The sequence below is a fragment of the Pseudoliparis swirei genome, chromosome 13, assembly GCF_029220125.1.
Source record: "Pseudoliparis swirei isolate HS2019 ecotype Mariana Trench chromosome 13, NWPU_hadal_v1, whole genome shotgun sequence".
Taxonomy (NCBI): Eukaryota; Metazoa; Chordata; class Actinopteri; order Perciformes; family Liparidae; genus Pseudoliparis; species Pseudoliparis swirei.
Window position 1 is genome coordinate 1,985,965 of NC_079400.1, and position 26,197 is coordinate 2,012,161.

Consider the following 26,197-nt stretch of genomic DNA (forward strand, 5'->3'; position numbering starts at 1 on the left):
GTTATTGTATTTTCTTTATTGTGTTGAGAAACTGCATCAAATTGAATCCCTATTGTTGCTCTGGGATAGAACTTGACCCAGACACATGAGATGTTTAGCGTATGTTGACAAAGCATTACGGGGCATAAAAGACTGCGATACTCATGAAAAGGCGTCTTTCACTTCAAAGGTCACACACTTTAATCCGGAGCGATTTTGATTCCTTATAAATGACGTCTGTGAGGGTGTTTTTGCTTTTAACGTTCTCCAAACATCTGAGCCACACAGCTAACCTGAACAACTCCCTCTGAAAGAATGTAATAACAACTTTGAGCTAATATGTTTGTATAACTTTAATGTGCTTGTAGTGGTTGAAAAGACAGATTATGAATGAAATATTTCTAAATTAAAGATGAAGGCCTATGTAACAAATCAAATAGAGAAACTATATTTAATATTGAAAATCAAGTTCTCACATGTGTATCGCTTTACTTTGACCCTCCTGTTACCTTTCGGGTCAATTTGACCCCAGGCTGTTTTTCACTGTCAAACATATAAGAAATATCAACTTTTTTGTATCTTTAAAGGGCTATTTAGGTAGTCAACAAACAAACATAAAGTACCCCACACTTAAACTTGGAAAACAATATTAATTCTAATAATTTTCTGGAGGTTTTAATTGCTGGGGTCAAATTGACCCCGAGGGTAAAATATGTCAGTAAATATAAAGGTAACAGGAGGTTAAACATTGAATGGGGTCAAATTGACCCTAAGGTAACAGGAGGGTGAAGATGTGTTCGTCAGACTGTCAAATCAGAGCTGATTTTCATAAGAAATGTGAAACCACGAGGCTCAATAGACACTTGTTCATCAGGCTAAATGACTATCAGATTTCCTATACTTGTTGAACAAGACGCCACTGAGATATGTTTCAGAGAGGTGTTCTTGACGGAGAGAGCCATCAGGACTGTCACTGGAGAATGTCAGATGTGCTCTAGATGCACGATATAGTCGTGAATGTGCAGCATGAGAGCTTCTGAAGGAGTTCAGAGCAGGGGATAATTAACAGACGTTTCACAAAGACGTTTCATCTGAATCATGGCACTTCAACATTTACTCGTTTGTTGAGTTCTTGCACGCAGCCCTGCAGCCACAGTGCGACATACACACCATCCCTTATCGGAACTACACTATGGCCGACATTCATCCAAAATCATGAAACCCTGTTGAAGGGACAGTTCACTCCAGAGACGTCTGCCTTCTCTAAGGCCGATAACTCCGGAGCCAGGCAATTCACACCAAAAACAATAGTTTATAATTGTTAAGCTTCGTGCGTTTGCGGTGGAGATTTAACAGAACTTAGAAGAGTAGAAGGCTTTCTTTAGCCTTTCAATAGGCATAGTTTATTTACCTCCGTTCGTGGCATGACAGATGCGCCAATACTGCTGCCTTCTGCTCCGGTTTCATACTAATCAATTTTAGTCACATGGAGTCAGGATATAGGGTCAGTGACGTCACGTCCTGGACGCACTGTAGACAACATTGCCCTCTGCAGGACACAATGAGCAAGGGCGCACATAATAGTACAATATTTAACAATAATAACAATTAGAGATTCAAATATATTTTGTCACTTTAAGCATTACATGATTTACTGCGTTAAGATCTGCAGAGCTTTAATCCACATAATTTTTTTTTTAAAAGAGACTTTTAAAAAATAATCAAATACAAGAATAAAAGTGTTTTTTCTCACATGATAGTAATAGACTCAGTGTAAAATAACTCAAATGAGACAGAAATTAAGCTTGAATCTGTTTAAATGACTAGTTCTGCCCTGTTTGCTTTGTGTCAATGAGTTTAGTTTCCAGTCTGCTTTGAACTCCCACCAAGTGAATGACTGATTGCATTCAATTGTTCTGTTGTTTGCCAACAAAATATGTTTCTTCCTGATTGCCTGAAAATCATTTGCATGTACAATACTAAACAAACATAATCTGAAATATAAAAAATGTGCTTTGATAAGGAAATTGATTTGTTTGAGTTAACTGTCCAAACATGAGGTGGTTTGGTAAGACCTCATTTTGAGGGTCAGAAGATTGCCGTGTCGATTTCCCATGCATTCTGCTATACAGGCTCCATGTAATCCAACACGTACGCTTCAAAAAGTAGGAGGATATTCTATCGTCGGACAGAGGTAGGATTCACAACGGGTCGGCAATGTGTTCTGTCAAAGGCAAAGTGTTTACAGTAACACAGGCCTCGTATGTTAAAGCGAAGGCGGGTCTTTAAAAATGTTCTGACATAAGAATGTAAAGAACAGGTTTTACACACCAGAAGAACAAAGGAAGTGACTTATTTTCTCAGAAATTCCTGAACGACCAACATGACAGAGATCAGTAGGAGCCGGCCGCTTCGTAGGAATGGAGACGATGCCTTCAAGTCGCAGCCGCACTTTGGGATTGGAGGCGTGGGGGTTGCGGGAGGAGCTGGACATCTGAGCCAGTCGACTGCGATGGATTTGGGAGCGACGACGTCTTGGTTCAGGCCTCCGTTCTGCAGCACCCAGTAACGGTTGTCCTTGAAGAAGTAGGCGTCTCCTAAAGTGCAGCAGCAGCAGCAGAGTGACTCTCATTCCTTCTTTGTTCGCGTTACACAAATAATAAAACATCAGCCTGCATCTGGATCAGCACTGCTAGTCGTCAAACACTCATGTTCACCGTGGGCCACATCAGCATCATGGCCGCCCTCTTAAAGGGCCGGAAACACTTTATAAACTCCTCCAACACATTGTTAAATAACTCTCTTTGAATTTGATTATTGTTTATTTGAGTGTAGAAATATTGTACATAAGAAAATGTCTCTAATATTACAACAGGAATCCATTTAATTTGAAACCTTCAAAATAAAAGCACGGGAAATTTGTCTTCAATTTCTTTAAGAAAAGGGGATCACGTGTCTTTCAAGCCGTCAGGGGCCACTTAAAATGATGCGGCGGGCCGGATTTGGCCCGCGGGCCTTGTGTTTGACACCTGTGCTCTACAGCGTCCCTTTAAGCAAATAATATTTCTTCCACACTGCACAAACAGGAACGAAGTATTTTAAATTTGAAAGATTACATAATAATCATTTGTCATTTTGACTTTAATAAGTTATTTTCAATTCAGACCAAAATATAACCCCCCTAAAAAAATGTATGTATGCCTGTAATGTTGTTACCTGCTCCCCAGCTGATGACGTCATCCATGTGGGTGGGCACTCCTCCCCAGACGCCCGTGCTCCGTGGGTAGCCCGGCTCCGGCTGCCTGGTCACGTGTTCTCCTTCGCGGCTGTCGTCAAACCTCCAGAACTCCCCGGCGCTGAACAGGTAGGTCTTGCCGTTGTGGGCCCAGATGAAGGCTGCCTCCACTCGGTCCACCGGCACCCCGCTCTTTGACCTCATGCCCCACTCGGAGAGGGGCCGAGGGTAGCCGCTCATGGCCACCGTGTCCTTGAAGACCCAGTACTGAGGTCCTGAGCGGACGAAGGAAAGAAACCAGAATCTGTTTGTGCAAATTAACGGTAAAGATGGGTTTGTCATGCTTAATTAAAAGGTTTGTCATTCAAGTGCTGTTGGGATTGCAATGCAATGTGTTCAGGATTCCTGCTGTTTTGACATAATTAGTTTAATCCTGCACCATAGAAACTTTTCTCCCTAAAAAAATTGACTAAAGATAGCTAGATAGATAGATAGATATTTACTTTATTAATCCCCAAGGGGAAATTTGTCGCAGCAGGAGCAGCACCAATAAACCAAACACACAAGAATAAAAAAAATTTAAAAAAATATAAAATATAAAAAACAGGGATGAAAGATATAGAAGCATACAAAGCAAAATATAAAATAAAATGAAAATCATACATGAGAAGAATCAACGACGTTCACTTCTTCTGCTCCGACTCACCACAACTGAACCTGATTGTATTCCTCACCAATAAAGAAGATGATGGTGCTGTCACTCTTTCTCTCGTACACGGCATCCACCTTTGTTGTCCCTTGCGGGAGGCCGATCCAGAAGTTTTTAATCTGAGCCGGATTGAGGGACACCAACGACCCGTCTCGCTTTGTTCTCCAGAAGTGGGCACCTTCCCAAGAGAAGAACGAGACATGCGTTACTGTACATGCAGACGCTCGATGACAAAGGGGCTCACCGGGTCGATCGATAAAACTAAAACACCAGCGAATTTCTTCTTTTTTCTTCTGAGATAAACAAAGTAAACATGATTTTGGAGACTTTTAAATATCAATGCCGTACGTTTGTAGAATGGTTTCTTTCAATTTCAATTCAATTCAGTTCATTTTGTACAGCACATTATCACAAAATACACATTTGCCTCAGAGGGCTTTACAAGTACACTCAATTTCTTCTCACCTTTAAAGAAGAAGACTTCTCCTCTGATATTTGCCACGGCATCAAAGCCTCCCTGACAGCGCTCTTGAAACGAGGGGTCAGAACTGGGACAGAAAAAAGTTAAGTCCAATTATATTGTGTAGGATGTAGTTTGATAAGATATCCACCAGAGGGTGCAATACGACCAGACACTGTGTCCGCGAGAATCGATCAGAAGGCTTTCATCTTAAACGACTCATCCTCCTTCACGAGGAAACAGAGTGCATGCAGAGGACATTCCTCGTTTGTAATTGCGCATGACAAGTGCTTCTTGTCTGGATGGAGGGACAGTGATGGTTTCCTCTACTCACAGCTGTGTTGGTCTTGGAGGAGGGGGACTGGGCAGGCGTGGGAGGTCAGGATCAACACCCCCCGGTGGTCTGCTGTCCTTCACACCTACAACCGAACGGAGACAGCAGGAGACGACGAAGAGTCGGTGAACGCTGACGACGAAGAGTCGGAGAACGCTGACGACGAAGAGTCGGTGAACGCTGACGACGAAGAGTCGGTGAACGCTGACCACAGCGCTGCAGACATTGTGCAAGGAGCCTACATTCTTCTGAGTGTAGCCAGGGGAGCTTGACACACAGGATGCTTTCTTCTTAAGACCCGGAAAGGAAGCTGTTGAAATCCAGTTTGTGTGTGTGTGTGTGTGTGTGTGTGTGTGTGTGTGCACGTCTACACTCGACTAATAAATCATTTCATCAGGAGGAGGTTTCCGGCCTCTTGGTTTTAACTTATAGGAAAATCTATCATCACATTAACAACAAGCAACCATTAATTCAGGACCACTTTTTTTTGTTTACCTCCCACAAACCACCACTGGTCCTAGTTGCCTGCACAGTGAGGCTTTAACGCCACAATAAAGCAAGAAGATGACAACAATGAACAGGATGAAAGGATGAAGTATAATTGATTGAATTATCTCGTTTATGGTTTGACAGGAAATTTGGTTCAGATATTCATGGAGCCCAAAGGATGCTGACTTTGTTGATCCCCTGACTACCGACATAACCAACGTGGCCACTCTTTGTGTTCAGTGCTAAAAGGCTAAACTAAGATGGAGAATATTCTAAACAAACATGATGATGATGTTAGCACCTCTGTGAAGCTGTACTCGCTAACGTCATAGACACTTATTGTAAATAACCCCTTAAAAGGTTTATTGTTTTGTGTTGATTGCCTTATTTTGTATCTGCTTCATTGGTTTTGATGTATGCCTTTTTATATTGTATTGTTTTAATGATTTTGTATATGTTTTAATCTACTTCCGCTTTGAGCTAAATTTGACTTTTATTTTGAAATGTTAGAAGGAAGCGCACCTTTATTTTGTGTTAATATACAAACTTGACGGTACGGCTAAATGTTACGGACGGATGCGCATTTTATTTAAAGTTTGATAGTTTTAATGGACCCGTATGAGGCTAACGCTCTTACGGTGGTGACAAGGAGGTTTTAATTCAAGAGTTTTGGTTCATGATTATACAACGGAAGAAAGGAAATAAAGAAGTTCACCAGCAGTAAAGTCTCACGCCGATTGATATACGGGGATCCGTTACACTTATTCTTGCTTCCTCACATTTTATGAACGTGCAAACATACGCTTGCCTCCTTCCTCTTTTCATATATGTTCCTTATGGGTTCGCTTTATTGTCAGTACTTTTATTAGCCAAAATAAAAGCGTTTAATAAAGCAACCTCCTGTAAAACTTCGGGAATAAACTGTAAGCCATTCTCAGAGTTTACATTTTTGTCTTCATATTAAGATTTCCTATGTGACAAATGCACTGACAGACATGGAAAACGTCGCATTTGAACACATGCTGTAAAAGGGACGAACTAAATATCACAGAGACTGACACTCTGCACTCAGATCCAGATTGTGGTGAGTCCAGCTGGTTCCTCACCGTATATCTGCTGGATGGCGTGCCGGTCATCCAGGGCCAGCCGGAAGTTGGGGATGTCCCCTACAGGACCCTGGTAGTAGGGCCTCATGATGGACGGATCGGACGAGGAATGGGAGAGGCCCAGCGCGTGGCCGAACTCGTGCACCGCCACTGTGAACAGGTCTGTGCTGCTGCTGAGACCTGAGGACGCGTGAAGAGGAGCACAGAATTCAATTCAGTTCAATTCAGTTTATTTGTAGAGCCCATTTTCACAAATTACAAATTACCCTCAGAGGGCTTTACAATCTGTACACATAGACATCCCTGACCTTTGACCTCACATGGGATCAGGAACAACTCCCAAACAACCCTTCAGGGTAAAAGGTCAGAACCCTTGAGGAGAGAACAGAGGAGGATCCCTCTCCAGGATGGACAGGTGTCATAGATGTCATGTGACCAGAAGGAATCATTACACACTAATTAAAACACAGGAACAACACAATGAAGATGACAGAGTGGATGAAGAGTTGGTAGTCGGCATATTCCACCATCCAGACCTCCACGGTCCATCAGACGGAGGTAGAGAGGAGTGGGCGGAGCCTCAGCAGAGCCGTGGCAGTAGGCATATCCACGATACATAAACAACCACGATTGAGGCGTCTTTTCCTCTAATATCCTCCGTTTCCTTGCTGTGGAAAGAGTATAGATTGCCAGACATCGTGCATCCATCAGGAGTTCATTCAGTACCCACCTCTATAGCTCCAGATCTCATCGTCGTCAAAGTGTGTGTCCCCCGCCACTTCGTCCCTGCCGGGGAAGAAGGCGTGGGCCAGGGTGCCGCCCTGCCCGTCAAAGGGGTAGCCGTCGTCGTGCAGCGAGCGTGCAAAAGAAACTCTGATGTCCCCTCCGGCCGCCGCCCCCCTGATGTCGCTCGCCAGCCGACGGAAACTCAAGGGGACCTCGTCGCTCCAGGCTTTGAAGGCGTGGGTCAGGATCGTGTCCACCAGATCACGAGGGAGGCCGGGGGAGAGGGAGGCCGACGGGTAGCTGTGGACGCTGCAGACGGGAACAGATTACACACGGGATTAGATTCAATCTGTTGTCACTGCACAGAGGACAGGTACACAGAGGACAGGTACACAGAGTCCAGGTACACAGAGGACAGGTACACAGAGGACAGGTACACAGAGGACAGGTACACAGAGGACAGGTACACAGAGGACAGGTACACAGAGGACAGGTACACAGAGGACAGATACACAGAGGACAGGTACACAGAGGACAGGTACACAGAGGACAGGTACACAGAGGACAGGTACACAGAGGACAGGTACACAGAGTACAGGTACACAGAGGACAGGTACACAGAGTCCAGGTACACAGAGGACAGGTACACAGAGTCCAGGTACACAGAGGACAGGAACACAGAGGACAGGTACACAGAGTACAGGTACACAGAGGACAGGTACACAGAGTCCAGGTACACAGAGGACAGGTACACAGAGTCCAGGTACACAGAGTCCAGGTACACAGAGTCCAGGTACACAGAGTACAGGTACACAGAGGACAGGTACACAGAGTCCAGGTACACAGAGTCCAGGTACACAGAGTACAGGTACACAGAGGACAGGTACACAGAGTCCAGGTACACAGAGTCCAGGTACACAGAGTCCAGGTACACAGAGTACAGGTACACAGAGTACAGGTACACAGAGTACAGGTACACAGAGTCCAGGTACACAGAGTCCAGGTACACAGAGTCCAGGTACACAGAGTCCAGGTACACAGAGCACAGGTACACAGAGTCCAGGTACACAGAGTCCAGGTACACAGAGTCCAGGTACACAGAGGACAGGTACACAGAGGACAGGTACACAGAGTCCAGGTACACAGAGGACAGGTACACAGAGTACAGGTACACAGAGTCCAGGTACACAGAGTCCAGGTACACAGAGTACAGGTACACAGAGTACAGGTACACAGAGTCCAGGTACACAGAGTACAGGTACACAGAGTACAGGTACACAGAGGACAGGTACACAGAGCACAGGTACACAGAGCCCAGGTACACAGAGGACAGGTACACAGAGTCCAGGTACACAGACAACGACATCCATCCTCTGCATTTAACCCCTCCTCAGTCATGAAGGAGCAGTGGGCTGCAGTGATGCGCCCGGAGAGCAACTGGGGGTTCAGTGCCTTGCTCATGGACACTTAGACTTGCAACTAATGGGGAGAGCGGGGATTGAACCGACGCCCCACTGAGCTACAGTCGCCCACATATATTGTAACAACGCTGTAGGCTGTTTGAATTATCCTCGACTGTTTCTATTGTTCCTGAGTTAGAGGATAGGGTTCGCCGATATTCTGCGTTTTTTGTTGTTATTGTCAACAAATACAACATAAAGATTAAAACTAACAGCATTTCCTGTGTATCCAAACTCTAATGTTGTGTATTTTATGCCACATTCTTGTCCAAAAACACATTAATGACAAAATGGCATTGGTGGCATATTCCTTTGTGGAGTTCACCACACACACACCATCCTGTTGTAACGCATTGATGAACACGAGATTCATTTAGAATACACCAGCCTTATTTTGTTTTATTATTTAAATACGTATTTTTTTATCACCATGTTTTCTTTCTCTTAGTGTCTCTTATGTCATATTGATGAGCTTGTGTGACTGTGGAGAAAAGGAAAAGACACTAACACACTTCCCCAAAAACCTAACTTCCTCTCTTTAAGTATCCTTGGCTTTAAAACATAACTTACTTTTGCTCTAATTAAAATCTTGAAAATGAAAGATGTCACTTTTTCATGAATGTGTGATGAAACCTGACACAGCCCAGTGATTCATACAGGGATGACATGGAGCCACAATGTGACAGGAAACACACCTCCACGTGAGGTCGGCCTTATGCCACTTCAGGCCCGACAGGGCGTATCGTTTCCTCCTCTTCCTCAGCATGTCCTCGTTCCCAATGATATCAGGGAGAGAGCATCGAGGCGTGGACATGAGTTTGAGGGTTTCAGTGTCTGGAAGAGAAGTTCATCACAAATATGGTGAAACCAAAAGAGCGATTACGCCTGCGGTGTGCGACGTCTCGGACACACGCAGCACGCCGTCCTGATAGACGCGTGTTTAGAGGTCGTTACCCAGAACCCCGCTTTCCTGGACGCCGCCGAACCTCTGCATGAGACGAATGGCCTTCTCGATCCCCTCTTTGGTCTGCAGCCGGCTGGTGCGCGGGTCGGGAGGAGGGAGGTAGCCGTACCTGCTCAGCCAATCCTGCACAGAAAAGAAGAACGCCTGAACAAATTTGGTCGTTTTGGGATCTTGTCGTAAAACGATGGATAATCTCTCCTCTGCACATCGATGCTTTTATAATGAATTTCAAATCCAAGCACAATACGACCACATTTTCTAATCTCTATACTAAAAATATATATCTTACACCTACTTTGGATAATATGTGTCCACCTGGGGGCAGCTGAAACCAGCTGTATTAAAAAAAGCTGATAAGGAGAAACATTCCCTTTTTTGCACCACATTTTTAATTTAAAGTTAATGTTGACATTTTCTCATGTTACTTATTGACGTTGTTCGTCACGTGACCCACAATTCACAATGCAGACATGTAACAGTTCTCCTGGGTGTTCCCATAGATGCCACTCTAACATGGACTCTTCATAAATAATGTATAACACAGTCTTTCATTTATTTGCAGACTTTTTGTAGATTACCGTTCCCGTATTTTCTTTTGAATAACTAATATCTAATTATATGTATGGAATCAATCCTACTGAGATCCATAATATGTAATGCATACAACAACAAAATCCCTGCTTACACAACACATGTTGGAACGACAGTACAAAAACGAGTAAAATGGATTTATGTTCTCTCATCCTTACAGCTTATATATATGTTGTTTTTCAAAATATATAATCGTAGTATCAGGATGTTGGGTGATGAAGCCTCAACACATTTAATTCCTTTGGTGGTGAATAACTTTAACACCATTAAAACCGTTCTAATCACTGTGAACCAACAATAACACTACAATCCATTCAACTGTAAGATTACCAGTAAATGCTGATGTCATGCAGGGTATTCATTACTATAAATCAGACCCAGTACATTCCTCATAATGGAGAGTGTCAATTTATGTTATATCATCTGTGAGGGGCTGTAGATGGATAAAGGCCGCGTGCTCATGGCAGCCGGCTTACTGCACACAGAGGAACTGAGAACTGCAGGTGAAGTCGATGTTGACTCGGGTGTGACGGGTTTGATGCTCAGCTCGTTTCTCAAAGTCAAATCTGTTTCTTGAAAGTGATTTTGAAACCCGCCCTTCCTCCCGCGCCGCCTCCACCCTTCCACCGCGCTGGTAGCGGAGAGGAAAAGGCAGCGGCTCGTTCATCAACCGTCGTCTTTCGGTGGGTTTTACACTGCAAAAAAACTACCACCGCAAAATTTATAGTTGTCAGCAACTTCTGGTGTTCTATTTTTTAAATTTTTTTATGTTATACTGATGCTATTTTTGCTTTATGATTTCACCTGAAGTCTGTTTGACTCCACTCACATGTCCATGTGTTGCAGCCCAAAACACCAGCAGACATGAAGTGTTCTCGTGGTGCCGGAAGTGAAACTCAACTTTTATCTTACACACATGCAAAGTTGTGCAAAGAAATCATTTTGAGGAAGTGTTTGTGTGAACTCGACAAAGGAAGGATCTAAATTCTTGGCAATTACTGAAGAAGTAATTAACTTAATATAATACCCTAACGCAGTAATGACCACTTCGGATTGTCATTTTTATTTTAAACCTATTTTTACATGAAGATCAGTATAACATTACCCAAATACATACAACAATGTGGACGTAATGCCTTTTCTTTATGTTTTTTAAAACCGCTGAAGCCATATGGATGCTTCCTGTGCACCAGCCTCTCTGCCATCATCACACCCTGATTATCATATTAATATGAGATAGAAACACGCCTGATGCAAAGACAGGCTGCACAAATTCGCAATTGACAAGATATTTGAATTATTTTCCCCCCCAAAAAAACTGCTGATGCTTTAACATCATAATGACTTCATGTATACATTTGTGTCACTACATTGACATGAATTGTATTTTAAATGCTTATTTTACCCAGAATTAAAAAACACAATCAACAAAGTGATATATCATCGAGTAAACTGTTATCAGACTGAGCATGTGCAAGACTATGATATATATATATATACACAAAGTAAACGATGTCAAGTAAATATAATACTCAATCACACAGCAAGCTTATTACATAATAACCACATTTCCACAATAACCGAAGGGCAGCCACACACACACACACACACACACACACACACACACACACACACACACACATACACACACATTGAAGAGTTCTGGAACAGTTGCATGTTTTCCCTCTCTCTCTCTGGATAAAGAGAGCATGAACTCACCACGGCTCTGTACTGCTCGAGCTGCGCGGATGTGCTTCCCGTTAAGGTCAACAGCATCAACAGCACACGACCCAACTCCATGGTCCACTCCCTGCACACACACACACACACACACACACACACACAAACACGCTTCACTGTCACGACACTTCATCATCTGGAGAAAACGGAGACATCTGTAGTTTCTGATGGCAGCAGCTGCCCTCCGGACCAGCCGGAGCAAAACGCTCACCGTTGTTTCCTCTCCGGGAGCTCCGGTGTTCTCTCGGGACTAGGCTGGGCTCATCGATCTGCAGCCCGCTGTCTCTCCTCCTCTGCCCTCCCTCCGCGAGAGGCGTTCGCCATCCGCCCATTACGCGGAGGAGGGAGCGCGCGCGCGGTGCCATGCAGTGGCTCCAGGTACAGGTGAGAAGATGAAGACGGAAGTAGAAGCTTCTCCTTCGTTTGTTCCCTGCGATGTAGTCAAAGAATAAATATCTGCTTTAAAACGATGTAGGACTGAATGTGGTTCTGCCTGGCTGTAATCAAGTATTTATATGATTAATAATACTGCTATTATAACTGTATTCCATTTGTATTGGTTGCCCATGAAGTCCCGTTGAAGATAATTACACGTGAATTGCACTGAAGTACTTCTGACAGCTTTACAGAAGCTATCTGACAACATCAAAATTAAATCATCTTAAAATGTTATTAAAATGCAGTAACTTGTCAACTCCGATTTTTTTATCTATTTGAATCTTCATCTCACGCAAAACACAGTTCTGATTCTATTATATATCAACAGTAGCATTGGCACCAGAGCCGCTGCTCGCCATTTTGGTGCCCTAAGCATAACTTAGCATACCCCCCCCCCCTTAACTTGTGTTAAATTAGCATCACATTTCCCATATTTAAGAATGATTAAACACGGACTTACCTGAAAGTGATGCACAGGCGTCATCTCGCAGTTTCTTTCTTTTCCCTTTTCCTCCCCCTGACCCCATGTCAAAGTTTGTCAGGCCGCTGAGAGGAAAGGGCCCCACGGAGAGCTTGGGAAGTTGAATGTGTATTTTTTTTTATTTATCGTAACTTTCTTTGAGCAATTAAACATCTCTCTTGTTCTGCCTGTTTTGTGATACACGTGCCTAAAAGGTGCCTCATATTTCTAGACTGAAATAATATCAGCATTATAATTATAATAACTATGGTGATTTTTTTAGTTGCCTATTTTTCTTTTTCATTTCATTATGGGAAAAAACGGTGATTTAACAATATTAGTTGAATATTTTGTTCAACAATTGTGTCATGGTTATTCAAAACAAAGAACTTGTGATACATTTGGGGGAATGTGATGACTCTGCATTAAGCTGCATGACGATGATGCATGTTCCTCCGCTCTGCAGCGCCTGGTGTTCTCTTTCCTTCTTCCTCCTCTCCCGTCTTTCATTTCTGTCCAACTCTCCAGGGGCCAAGTGAGTCATGCCATTAGCACACACTGCTGCTAATGGTCGGCTAGTTTCCGCTATGTCCGCTTCATGATGGACGCACCGTTTATGCGTTGCCCCTTTGAAGGAGGGTGGGTTTTGTCGTAAAACGATGGATAATCTCTCCTCTGCACATCGATGCTTTTAAAATGAATTTCAAATCCAAGCACAATAAGACCAAATTTTCAAATCTCTATACTTAAAAAATAATCTTACACCTGCTTTCGGTAATATGTGTCCACCTGGGGGCAGCTGAAACCAGCTGATAAAGTGAAACATTCACTTTTTTTGCACCACGTTTTTAACCTTAAAGTTAATGTTGACATTTTGTCATGTTACTTATTGACATTGTTCGTCACGTGACCCACAATTCACAATGCAGACATGTAACAGTTCTCCTGGGTGTTCCCATAGATGCCACTCTAACATGGACTCTTCATAAATAATATATGACACAGTCTTTCCTTTATTTGCAGAATTTTTGTAGATTACCGTTCCCGTATTTTCTTTTGAATATCTTATATCTAATAATATGTATGGAATCAATCCAAATGTGTAGAAATAGTATTTGCACACTCACAACAAGAGCTCAGACCTCCTTGCACTCTATCTTTGGATTGATTGTTTCAAACAGAGAATAACAAATTCCCGCTATTTAAACATAAGTGGAGGAATCATTTTAGACATCAGTCAATCTGGTTGCTAAAACTAAAATAACTAAGTAAAATCTGAATACAGAAGATATAATGTGATTTAATCCTCATGTTTTTTATACATCTACGACAGCATGTAAACACATTTGAAGAACAGTGTACACACTTCATACAGACAATACAGTTGTATGTGTCAGGGTTGAGAGCTGGAAAACCAAAACATAGACCTAGAAGACACTGAACTGCAGAGTAGAAGTGAGAGGAAGTGCAGTCGGGTGCCGGTCCGGTTTGAGTTCCTCTCTACGAGCCGCTGACAATAAATACATATCGACGAAAGCTATCAACCAAATCTTCTTTTAAAGTACTTTATGTCATTGCATTTTATGTGTTGAGGATTATCTTTTAAGAAGTTTACCACTAAATGAATTGACATCAAAGACTATTTTCACATATTGGATTTACCCAAGAATGTAATGAATTGTTGTGTATTTGGGAAATGACGATAATATAAGAATACTTTTTTAAAAACCTCATCTCTGAATGTTCTCTGAATGGGCGGCTGTGGCTCAGTGGGGTCAGGGGGTCGTCCTGCAACCCCGAGGGCGTCGGTTCGATCCCCGCTCTCCCCAATACTTGCAAGTGGAAGTGTCCATGAGCAAGGCACTGAACCCCCGGGCGCTTCACTGCAGCCCACTGCTCCTTCATAACTAAGGAGGGGTTAAATGCAGAGGATACATCTCCTTGCCTCTGCACTCTGTGCAATGACAATAGATTGAATCCAATTGTTGTTCAAACTCCTGAATTAAACAGCACATCATAAATAAAATCCCTTGAATACACATTCATTACACATAGTTTTATTTTCATTAAAGGGACCCAAGGCCTTCACAAAAGGGTTGACTCTTGGTATCTACGCAGCACTAACACAACGACAACGGAACAACACAGAGGACGTGTGTGAACGAGTGAAAAGACAAATAAATAAGAGTTGAAAGACATTTCATTTGAGATTAAACTGAGATGCATCAACAAAACCAAGAGTCAGGGGGAGTGAGCGGAGGCTCACACCCTGCAAAGCACACGGACGCTTCTGGAGAATACTCGATTCCTTTCTGCAAGCAGCTGATTGTCTGCAGCGGCTCGCTGGCGGTCGCTCGCGGTCGATAACGTCTTTGCGATTGTATCGACAGTGATGCAATAATTTCACAGTGTTTTCTTTTTCTTCGCTTTGATTGTCATTCTCTGAAGAGTTTGATGGTTTGAAGGCAGCCTCTCTGTTCGCTGTGTGAGGATTATTGATTATTGATTGTCTCTGGCTGATAGATATGGTTCATTATTCATTGTACAAAAAGGTCCCTGCCAATCAAAAGTATGTTTCACTGCTGAATATCTATGATGGCAATGTTTCTGTTTTGAAATAGATCGAATAAAAAGTCTTCATAAATATATATGAAGATATATATATATGTAGATATATATATATATATATATATGTATGTGTATATATATATACATACATAGGCATATATATATGTACATATATATAAACACATATATATACATATATATATGTGTATATATATATTTAAATATATATGTATATATATACATATTTATATATATATATGTATATATACATGTATGTATGGATATATATACACATACATATATATACATATATATACTGCATATATACATATATATGTATATACTGTATAGATATGTATATATATATACACGTACATATATATATATACATATATATGTATATATTTATACTGTATATATAGATATGTATATATATACACATACATATATATATATACATATATATGTATATATTTATACTGTATATATAGATGTATATATATGTATGTATATATACACATACATATATATACATATATATACTGTATATATACATATATATGTATAAACTGTATAGATATGTATATATATGTATGTATATATATACACATATATATGTATATATTTATACTGTATATATATATATGTATATATATGTATATATACACATACATATACAGGACTGTCTCAGAAAATTAGAATATTGTGATAAAGTTCTTTATTTTCTGTAATGCAATAAAAAAATTATTAAATATTAAAAGAATAAAAGGCTTGCAATATTTCAGTTGATTTGTAATGAATCCAGAATGCATGACATTTTTGTTTTTTTAATTGCATTACAGAAAATAAAGAACTTTATCACAATATTCTAATTTTCTGAGACAGTCCTGTATATACATAGATATAAATACATATATATATATATACTGTATATATATATAAATATATGTATATACTGTATCTACATATATAGATCAAAGAGAAAATGTAATTGTTTTGCTGTAGTTTTTGGCAAAAGTCATCTAGGAAACGTGTAAATGAAACTTGTAAATGATATTTTTATGTATGGGATAATATCTGACAGCAATATTTTCATGATGCGTCCCTAACGATCTCACTTTTGTGCTTTAAGATGATGGAGTCCACAGCGTTCTACATTCTTCCCTCCAATAACGTCTGACAGTGTTTCACAGTTATCTTCATCACACACACATGTCTGTACAAGAATGTGCAGTATCAGTCTTAGTGTAATGTTGCTGGCAGGGGAGGCAGGATTTATTTATATTTCCTTTAAGTTTTGAAGTTGTAGTAAACGTGATAGCTGTAAGGTCGCCTCACAGCTTCTGCTTATGGAATAAGATATCACACCATCACTGAGCTGCTCGATAACAAGAAGCCGTGGTCACACGTCACGATACTGACATTGGCTGGCATTTACTTAGTACAACTGATCACGTATCAGTTTCTGTGTGGTAGGATTATGATCATAATCCTGCCATTTGCTCAGCATGAATGAGGAATTTAAAAAATCTTTTTCCACTTTTGATGTTTGAAAATTCAAGGGTGCAGTTTATGAAGCTGTCTTTTTATTCTTTTTTTGGGAGACATTGAGGTTTATGGGCAGAGGGGCTCGTAGTGACGTCAGGTCGGATAAACCTTCTTTAAACATGTCACAGAATAATAAGCTCAAAAGTGCACGGACTGGCCTTTTAGAGTTTACAGCCACTTCTCCGTGTATTTAGAGGACAGACAAGTCATTTTCTAATTGGTAAAATGTAAATAATGATAAAACCTTGAAGGAGTCCAATGCTAATCCTCAACTATCTGGTGATAAAACACACCGTTACATGTAACCTAACCCCCAATGTAAGCCTTTTACTAATCCTGGCTCTATTTTAATCCTAAACACACCTCGAGCTAATCCTATTTCTAATCCTGATGATTAATACACTATCCTAACAGAAGTGTGCAACCTGATAATACTAAGCAAATACCAGTATGACCAGAGTACCGTCAAGTGCAACCAAAGCGGCTCTCGTCTGGATTTGTAAACATGTAATGCGTTTGGGGTCTGCAGCTCGTCTCTCTCTCTCTCGCTCAGTCCTGCGTCGCCCCATTTTGTTTTCTTGACACCTTTTTGTTACGTGCCCCTCTTTTTCCTTCTTTTGTTGGCGGCCATTGTCTGTTGTTCACTGTAATCTGGCCCAGTACTGACCCAGGTTATGACTCGTGTTCTGCTGCTCAGCTCCTGGAACCTGGACCGGCACTGAAACGCCGGGCGATATGAGCCCTGGGTGGGAGGGAGAAGAACAACGGAAGCTGTTACTCCGTCTGCGGATTTCCAAGCCTGAATAAAAACCAACCCGACCACATAAATCCTCACCGGTGTTGGAGTTGGCCGAGGACGGAGTCTGCAGATGAGGGGAGGAGTACGACGAGGAGTCAAAGCTGCGCGGGGCAGAGGGGGATGGAGGTAACATGCAGGAGTAGGAGGAGGCCGACTGGGGAGGAATAGACTGGGAGAGAGAGATGTGGGTTAGATAAATATTGAAACAACAAACAATACTCTCTAAACTCTCTTTTTATATATTTTGCTGTTCATTACAACATGTAGTGTAAAGGCAGTTCCAGGTTGGCCACAGGGAGGCGCTAGAGTGTTTAGCAGGAGGAAGCAGAGCAGCCACATTCTTTGCAGTACACACACCAAATATATACATATATATATATATATATATATATATGGCTATATGGAAATATATGGCTATATATATATATATGGCTATGGCTATATATATATAATATATATATATGGCAATATATGGCTATGGCTATATATATATATAATATATATATATATATAATATATATATATGGCAAAATATGGCTATGGCTATATATATATAATATATATAATATATATATATTATATAAATATTATATTTGTATATATTATATATATATATTTCTTTATTCCAGACTCATGGGTCCATAAAACACACACACAAATATAACAACTATATATAAAATACAATACAATACAATACGGGGACACAGGTCCAATCACTGCAGCTAAAAAGTCACTCGTGGTTAAAACACATACAAACTCTTGTTCCATTGCTTCCAGAAACAAGAGAAACACCTGGTGTCACTCACATGATTTTCGTATTTTTCTGCTTCTCCTTCTGCATTTCCTTCTTCCGCTGATAACGGTTGTTTTGTATTTTTCTGTGTGGCTACTACAACTACGACAGCCCGATGGGTATTTGAATAAAGAATAAAGAGACAAACTGAATTCATGCAGACACTAGTTGTGAATGCACAGATAATAATAACACATATGAATCTTTGGATTTTTTATGGCACCTTTGCATTACATTTTATGGACAAGCATGTAAAATAAGAAACAACGTTTATTTATCTTATGCGGCTGTCAGGTGGCTTTTGCAAAAAAACATCTCGTTAAATTTTTTTTTTTACTGATGATCCCGAAACAATGGCTCGACCCGCCAGGATCTCTTGACCCCGCCGATTATTTGGGTTCATCGCACAGAAGCTTTCACACTAAATCTTTTATTGTTAAGCGATTTGCTGCCCGTAAGCCTTTAACTTGTCAATCTAATGGAGTAATGAGTGCGTCTATTTATTAATTAATATCATAATTAAACCTTATCAGAAAGAAGATTTGAAAGATCATTTCTGATGAATTACCACTCTCTTTTAAACTGTGTTTGTTTTATTTAGATTACTGTGCAGTAGTATTACCGTAATTATTACTATTGTATTTTTCATTAAAATTATAACGTTTATTAATAATAAATAATGACATTTGGATAACAACAATGTTACAGTAGTATTTATATTGTACTACTACGACTCCAGCAGATCGCTGGAGATCCTGGCAAACTCAGCACTTTACTTTATTTTCCCCCTGTATATTTAGAATTTAGTTTTTTTGTATTGTGTTTTGTGTTTTATATTTATTTTCATTGATGTTCTGATGTGCATCGCTGCTGTGATTTTTGAAATTTCCCCACTGTGGGACAAATAAAGGAATATCATATCATATATATATATATATATATAAATATATATATATTATATTTGCAGTAGTCCTGATTCATCCATGTATTTATTTGTATTATTGTATATTATATACCCCTGACCTAAAGCGTTAATAAGCAGGCTCCGCCCTGCTCGGTGGCCTGCGTTAGTAAAGTTTGGAAGCTGCTGATGAATGATGAATGAAGAAATGTCCAACCTGGACTCCAGAGGAGAACACTGACAGGGAGCTGTAGCTGGGCAGGGACGACTCCGCCTGACTCAACATGGACCCTGGAGAGACACACACACACACACACACACACACACACACACACACACACACACACACACACACACATGCAGTTACACACACGGGAAGGGAACATATTGCAGTGGAAATATAGATGCATGTATAGCGGCTGCAGGGGGCGGCTGTAGCTCAGTGGGGTCAGGGGGTCGTCCTGCAACCCCAAAGTCGTCGGTTCGATCCCCGCTCTCCCCATTAGTTGCAAGTCGAAGTGTCCATGAGCAAGGCACTGAACCCCCAGTTGCCCCCACTGCTCCTTAATAACTAAGGAGGGGTCAAATGCAGAGAATGCATTTCCTTGCCTGTGTACCTGTCCTCTGTGCAGTGACAATAGATTGAATCCAATGTGCTCGACTGGAGGAAACAATGCTTTGCCAGCTTGCGAATGTCCTTCTGAGTAAATGTGAGTTTAGGTTTCACCGATGTTTCATTCATTGTCACGAGAGTCTGTCAGAGCGGCGTTTACCTGAACTGCTGCCGTGCTGCTGATGGTAGACGGACGTGTTGAAGGAAGTGGTCAGAGGGGCTTGGCTCTGAGAACAGGAAGTCACACCCGCTGACCTCCTTTGATTGCGAAGCTTTTCTTCCCTCCTCCATTTGGCTCTTCGGTTTGAGAACCACACCTGTCGATCGAAGAGTCCCGTCAGCCGACTTCATCGCGACGACCGACGCGTCGTCACGGGTCGACCGCCGGAGGTAAACAAATGAAATCCTCGTTCTCTTACCTGTATCCGGGCCTCCGGTAAATCAATCTTGTTTGCCAATCTCTCCCTCGCAAAGACATCTGGGTAATGTGTCCTTTCAAACTCTGTGGAAGAGATGAACTCCTGTCAAACACGCAGTGAGTCTTAATGGAGGCTGACAGGGCGACAGGCGGCGGCTCGCCTCACGACCCCGGCTGCGTGTCGTCAACACGTTTCTAATTAATCCGCTCCTGTGAACGGAAAGATCTCACTAGATTCAAACAGAAATTAATTATAATCACCTATTAAGTATTAAGGTGTATACTTAATATATAATAATATATAATAATTCATTTTATTTATTTGTTTTTTTCCCTTGCCCGGAAACCAATTCAATTCCATGAACATGCATACGCTCATACATATACATCTGCCATCATCAATGCATTTTGTTTCTTTAAATAACAAATTTAATTAAAATATATATTTTTAAACTCACACACACACACGCACGCACATGCACACATGTACACATGCATTTTTCTTTCTTTCTTTTTTCACAATACTCTGACTCTATGAAGTTGTGTCCACTGTTTCGTCGTCCTCTAGGTGTTATGTCTATGTATTGTCTTTTGTCTTATAATAAAATAAAATAAAAAATGATTAAGGTGTAGATTGACATATCAAGTAATTAATGCTGAAGATCATTAATTATCTTGTCATGTAATACACAAATCCAGGAAGCTGAGATGTATCCTCACAACCGTAGTTGAAATATTTATCTGCTGCACTTTGTATGAATGATTGATCGTTATGGAACACGCAGAAAGTTCATATCAAGTTGAGAAGCTGCCGGAGCACTTTATGTCAAAGTGACTGAACTCCTCAGGGTTTCATTTATTTCATTTATTCTCTAATTTCACAGCATCTATATTACGCAGTGTGTCTCACTTAGCAGCAGAAACCTTTCATTCAAATGATCCGTGTTCCTATCTGCTGTGTTGTGGTTTACAGGATATATATATATATACATATATATATATATAACCGTCACAGAGGCGTGAGGTAAGTAAAGTCCTGAATAAGCTGTGAGTTTATATCAATGAGACTGTGTACTGAGCATCATTTCTCATCGTGGCGGTTAATTTAAAGTTGACAAAGTGCTGACATTTTGGTTGTTGACAAGTCTAAACGAGAATACGCCTCGCCCTCTAACTGACAGTCTGAGTCATCCTCATAAACTCTGAAGCTTCAGGTCTGGCAATGGAGAAGTCTTTATAGATATCTGAGCGCTCTACAATTATGATGCTGAACATCAGTTTAGCATATAAACATATATATAATCTCAACAGCATTTATATATATGTGTATATATACACATATATATAAATGCTTGCTGTAGTAACATATATATATATATATATATATATACACACACGCATATGCATGTATATATAAATGTCTCAGAAAATTATAATATTATATAAAGTTCTTTATTTTCTGTAATGCAATTAAATAAATATTAAATATTAAAAGAATAAACGGCTTGCAATATTTCAGTTGATTTGGAATGAATCCAGAATGCATGACATTTTGTTTTTAATTGCATTACAGAAATAAAGAACTATATATATATATAATTTTCTGTAGACATGTATATATATATATATATATATATATATATATATATATATATATATATATATATATATTGACATATTACCAGCATTGTAAATAACCAAAGACTTAAGTTCCCACTGGTAACTCATGGTTTCTAAATCCATATTGCAACGACAGCTCTATAAATTAAGTCTGTCTCACAAATTGTTCTAATTGGCTGGTTTATAATTGCCATCTGTGTCAACACATGATTGTTATTGTGCCTTGGCCATGCACTGAGGTCAGTGTACCTCATTAATGTCATTTGTACCGAGTGACCACAGCGATGCGTTTCCACTCGGCTGCACAGTGGACATGGCGTCCTGATTCAGCTCCAGGGCCCGCTGCAGCCATGTCCAGTCGAGGGTGCCTCTCTGATCCCTCTCGGTGGATCTCGTGCTACGAGGACCGGGTCCCGCTGCAGAATCCAACCGCAGTAATGATGCATTATCGCAACTCTGCTGTCCAGGCCGTTTGGAGCAGATCGGGGATACGTGTGCGGTTCAGTTTATGGATAATCTAGGAGTCATCACGGGGAGGCAGTGTGTGCTGCTACAATATCTCATATTTATGTCCCCTGCCATTTCCCCAAAAAGCTGTAAACGAGGTGTAAAGACTACAGTCCGATGACAAAGGTGTTGGCAGGGGGGAGGGGGGGAGCCGCGTCACGGGCCACACTCTGGCGTGGCCCGTGAGCGCGGAGCGCTCCGATTGGACGGAGCCGCGTTGGCCTGACCTTTCTCCAGAGCCTCGATCTGCTCCTGCGTGAAGCTGGTCCGGTTCCTCTGCAGCTTCCTCTTGAGCTGCAGCCTCAGCTGAGACTCCTCGCCGTCGTCCCTCTCCACGGGGACTCCGCCCCCTCCGCCCGTCCCCCCTCCCGCCGCCTCCCCCCCCATGCTGCCCTCCGCGTCCAGCAGGCAGCCCTCGGACACTGGCGGAGAGAGGAAGGGGACAAAAGAGATGCGGGAGCGTCAGGGGGAGATTCCCACGTCGGATACGAGACGAACAGATTCATGCGTTGGACGAACAGGAAGTGCGTGGGACGCGAGCGACCCTTCCTTTAACGGGGTTGACATCCGGCGGCGTGACACCGACACGCGCCGTCCGTCTGCCCTCACCTGTCTGGGCGCCGGGGGGGTCGTGGTACCAGTCGTTCGGCCCGCTCCAGTTCGAGCCGCTCTGCAGGTTCAGCATGGTTAACTTCTCATACATGCCACGAGCGTCCGAACCACCACGAAGAGAAAGGAACGCGGGGTCCGCGTCCTGTCGGCCCGGCTTACCGTCACCTTTGGGCGCCGCTCTCCCTCCTTCGACCCTTCAATCGTTCGGGTTAGGGGAAGGAACGAAGAGGAGGAGGAGAAGAAGGAGGGGTTCATATCGCATGAGTTCACACACGGTTGGCATTGTGGCGAATTAGCCTCACGATGACAGACGGAAATGGAGTTGGTTCCACGCTCGCTGTCGGACCGCGTGTGTGTTCTGCGTTGGTATGCTGGAGCAAAGGTACATGAGGAGCCACTCTCTGAAAGCCATGACATTTATTATGCTACTTGCTTTGAGCTCTATCTCTACTGCGAAGCACAAGCTCGCACGCACACACGTATGCATGAAAAGACTAGAACGGGCACTCGGTAGAGCGCATACCTTCGCATATCACTTGATTGGGCATTGAATTATGAACATTTTGGCATTAGTTTCATGCCAATTGGATAAAAATTGACCGTGCTATGGTAAAAAGAAGATTTTGACCTTTTCATGACCTTGACCTTTGACCCGATTGATCCCAACATCTAATCAAATGGTCCCCGGATAATAACCAATCATCCCACCGAATTTCATTCGATTCGGTTTAATACTTTTTGTGTTATGCGAGTAACACGCATACAAATAAATAAATAAATAAATACACGGCGATCAAAACATAACCTTCCGCATTTTCAATGCGAAGGTAACAATGCATCTACACGGAGCCGCCCCCACACACACACACACACACACACACACACACACACACACACACACACACACACACACACACACACACACACACACACACACACACACACACACACACACACACACACACACACACACACACACACACACAGCGGCTTCATGAACGAGACATTCAGACCAAACCCATGTTAAACTTTCAGGATGAGACATTAGGGGGTCAGCTGTGTCCATAAGCATCATTATCCGCTCTCAATAAACATATGTCGACGTCTAGGGCGAATAAAGGTTTTCCTCTGCTCCTCGTCGCATCTTGCATTCCCCGTTTATTTGAGAAACTTCCTCTTTGGAGAGGAATGCAAAGGTCAATACTGAGCCAAATCTCACAAACTACTGCAGCAGCTGGATGTCAAAGGTCAAACTTAATTCATTTGGGTGCAGGATGTTATATTAAACTCCAAACATTATCCTAAGACGGCAAAGTCACTTGAGGTCCATCGCTCAGCCTCGGCCAAAGTCCACATTGAAGAAGGGATCACGGCACAGAAGGAACACTGAAGAGACAGAGATTCAAACTTACCAAGCGTCCAGGTGAGAAGATGCGCTGGCTCCCGTGTGTTACTTCCCTCCTCTGTGGCCCTCTATTCCCTCGTTCGCCCTGCGCCCCTTGTTCTACAGCTTTGTTGACAATAACTGTGTGTAAAGCAGAGAGTAGGAGAGAGATGGAGAGAGTTAGACAGGGTGAGAGAGAGTGAGGAAGAGGAAGAGGGGGGGCTGTGGAGAGAAATGCGTCTGCGGGCACTCTTGTCCTCCAAGCGATGGAGAGAGAGAGAGAGAGAGAGAGGGAGAGAGAGAGGGAGCCACCGAGGGGTGACAAAGTGAGTCAACATCAGTGTCAAGTTTGAACTTAATGCCAGCGAGCGGAGGAGGGGAGGCCGAGAGAGAGGAGCATGGAGCACAGATCATGGAGATATAGTGGATGATAAATAGATGATGGAATTCAAATGTAACCATGAATTGCACATAAGAAACAGAGAATAATCGGTCAACTGTGTTAGTTTTTCACACACACACACGTGCAAACGGTCAACTAATTTTATTGAATCCACTCAAAGTTCACACGAGCAAGGACTCACTTTCATTGATCCTCATTTGGATGTTTTAAAACTGCAATCATATTGTATTGTGAAAAAATTAAATTCACCAACTACACACAGAAGCAGATATTTTTTAGGCAAGAATACAACAATTTTTATTATAAGTATTAGGAAATTATTATAATAACAATTATTATTAATATTATTATTATTATATTGATTTTAGTATCTGTTTAAGACAATGGATAGTTATACATAATTGTAAAACAAATGCACGTGTTCTGAGATTTTTCTCTGTAATAATAATTAGTAATATTAGGCATAATAATAACTTATTATTCTATATGCTTGAGCCCCTGATATGATGTCATCAAAACATCTTCACTCGTCATATTAACAATATATTATATTATTGAGTTTTCAATCTATTTGTAACACTGATAAACGACGAAGATGGAAACATTATTTAACAACAACTCTTGGCACAGTCTGTATCATTAATAAAACATACTAAAATGTGTTATTACCACACAGTTATTAGGTACGTTTGAGTAATGCTTTTTGATCATTTATTCATTTTCTTTTTATGAAGCCAACAACGTAAAAAAGATGTTAATATCTCAAGAGAATATTTAATTATTGAATGCCCAGATGTATTCAATTCAATTCAGTTTATTTGTATAGCCCAATTTCACAAATTACAAATTTGTCTCGGAGTGCTTTACAATCTGTACACATAGACATCCCTGCCCCAAAACCTCACATCGGACCAGGAAAAACTCCCAAATAACCCTTCAGGGGGAAAAAAAAGGGAAGAAACCTGGAGGAGAGCAACAGAGGAGGATCCCTCTCCTAGGATGGACAGATGCAATAGATGTAATGTGTACAGAAGGACAGATTTAGAGTTAAAATACATTCAATGAATATGACAGAGTGTATGAATAGTTCATAGTAGGCATATTCCACGATGGAGACCTCCACGATCCATCAGGCAGATGGCGGTGGGGAGGAGGAGGGCGGAGTCTCAACAGGACAGTGGCGTAGTCATGAGCAGGAATTCCACGACCCAGACGATCCATCAGGCAGATAGGATCTATGCCGTCTCATAGGGTCCGATGACCCCATGAGACGTAAAGTCAAAAGGACTTCCGGGAAGAAAGCAGAGTTAGTAACGTGTGATTGAGAGATGAAAATTCAT

The 26,197-nt window shown here is 41.6% G+C and overlaps 2 protein-coding genes across 2 annotated transcripts; both read right to left on the minus strand.

Moving 5' to 3' along the window:
- Positions 1–314: 314 nt before the first annotated feature.
- On the minus strand, positions 315–12,045 carry mmp25b (matrix metallopeptidase 25b). Its single transcript, XM_056430212.1, has 11 exons — positions 12,005–12,045; positions 11,773–11,863; positions 9,453–9,585; positions 9,194–9,332; positions 7,043–7,347; positions 6,313–6,492; positions 4,718–4,802; positions 4,389–4,471; positions 3,949–4,101; positions 3,196–3,489; positions 315–2,576 (listed from the first exon to the last, which is right to left on the minus strand). The coding sequence occupies exons 2-11, from the start codon at positions 11,851–11,853 to the stop codon at positions 2,332–2,334; spliced, it is 1,698 nt and encodes a 565-aa protein (XP_056286187.1). The 5' UTR covers positions 11,854–11,863; positions 12,005–12,045; the 3' UTR covers positions 315–2,331.
- A 4,979-nt stretch (positions 12,046–17,024) lies between these two features.
- On the minus strand, positions 17,025–24,514 carry pax10 (paired box 10). Its single transcript, XM_056430222.1, has 8 exons — positions 24,483–24,514; positions 23,047–23,264; positions 22,686–22,880; positions 20,333–20,415; positions 20,074–20,230; positions 19,518–19,591; positions 17,643–17,775; positions 17,025–17,549 (listed from the first exon to the last, which is right to left on the minus strand). The coding sequence occupies exons 2-8, from the start codon at positions 23,159–23,161 to the stop codon at positions 17,449–17,451; spliced, it is 858 nt and encodes a 285-aa protein (XP_056286197.1). The 5' UTR covers positions 23,162–23,264; positions 24,483–24,514; the 3' UTR covers positions 17,025–17,448.
- Between the last annotated feature and the right edge of the window lie 1,683 nt (positions 24,515–26,197).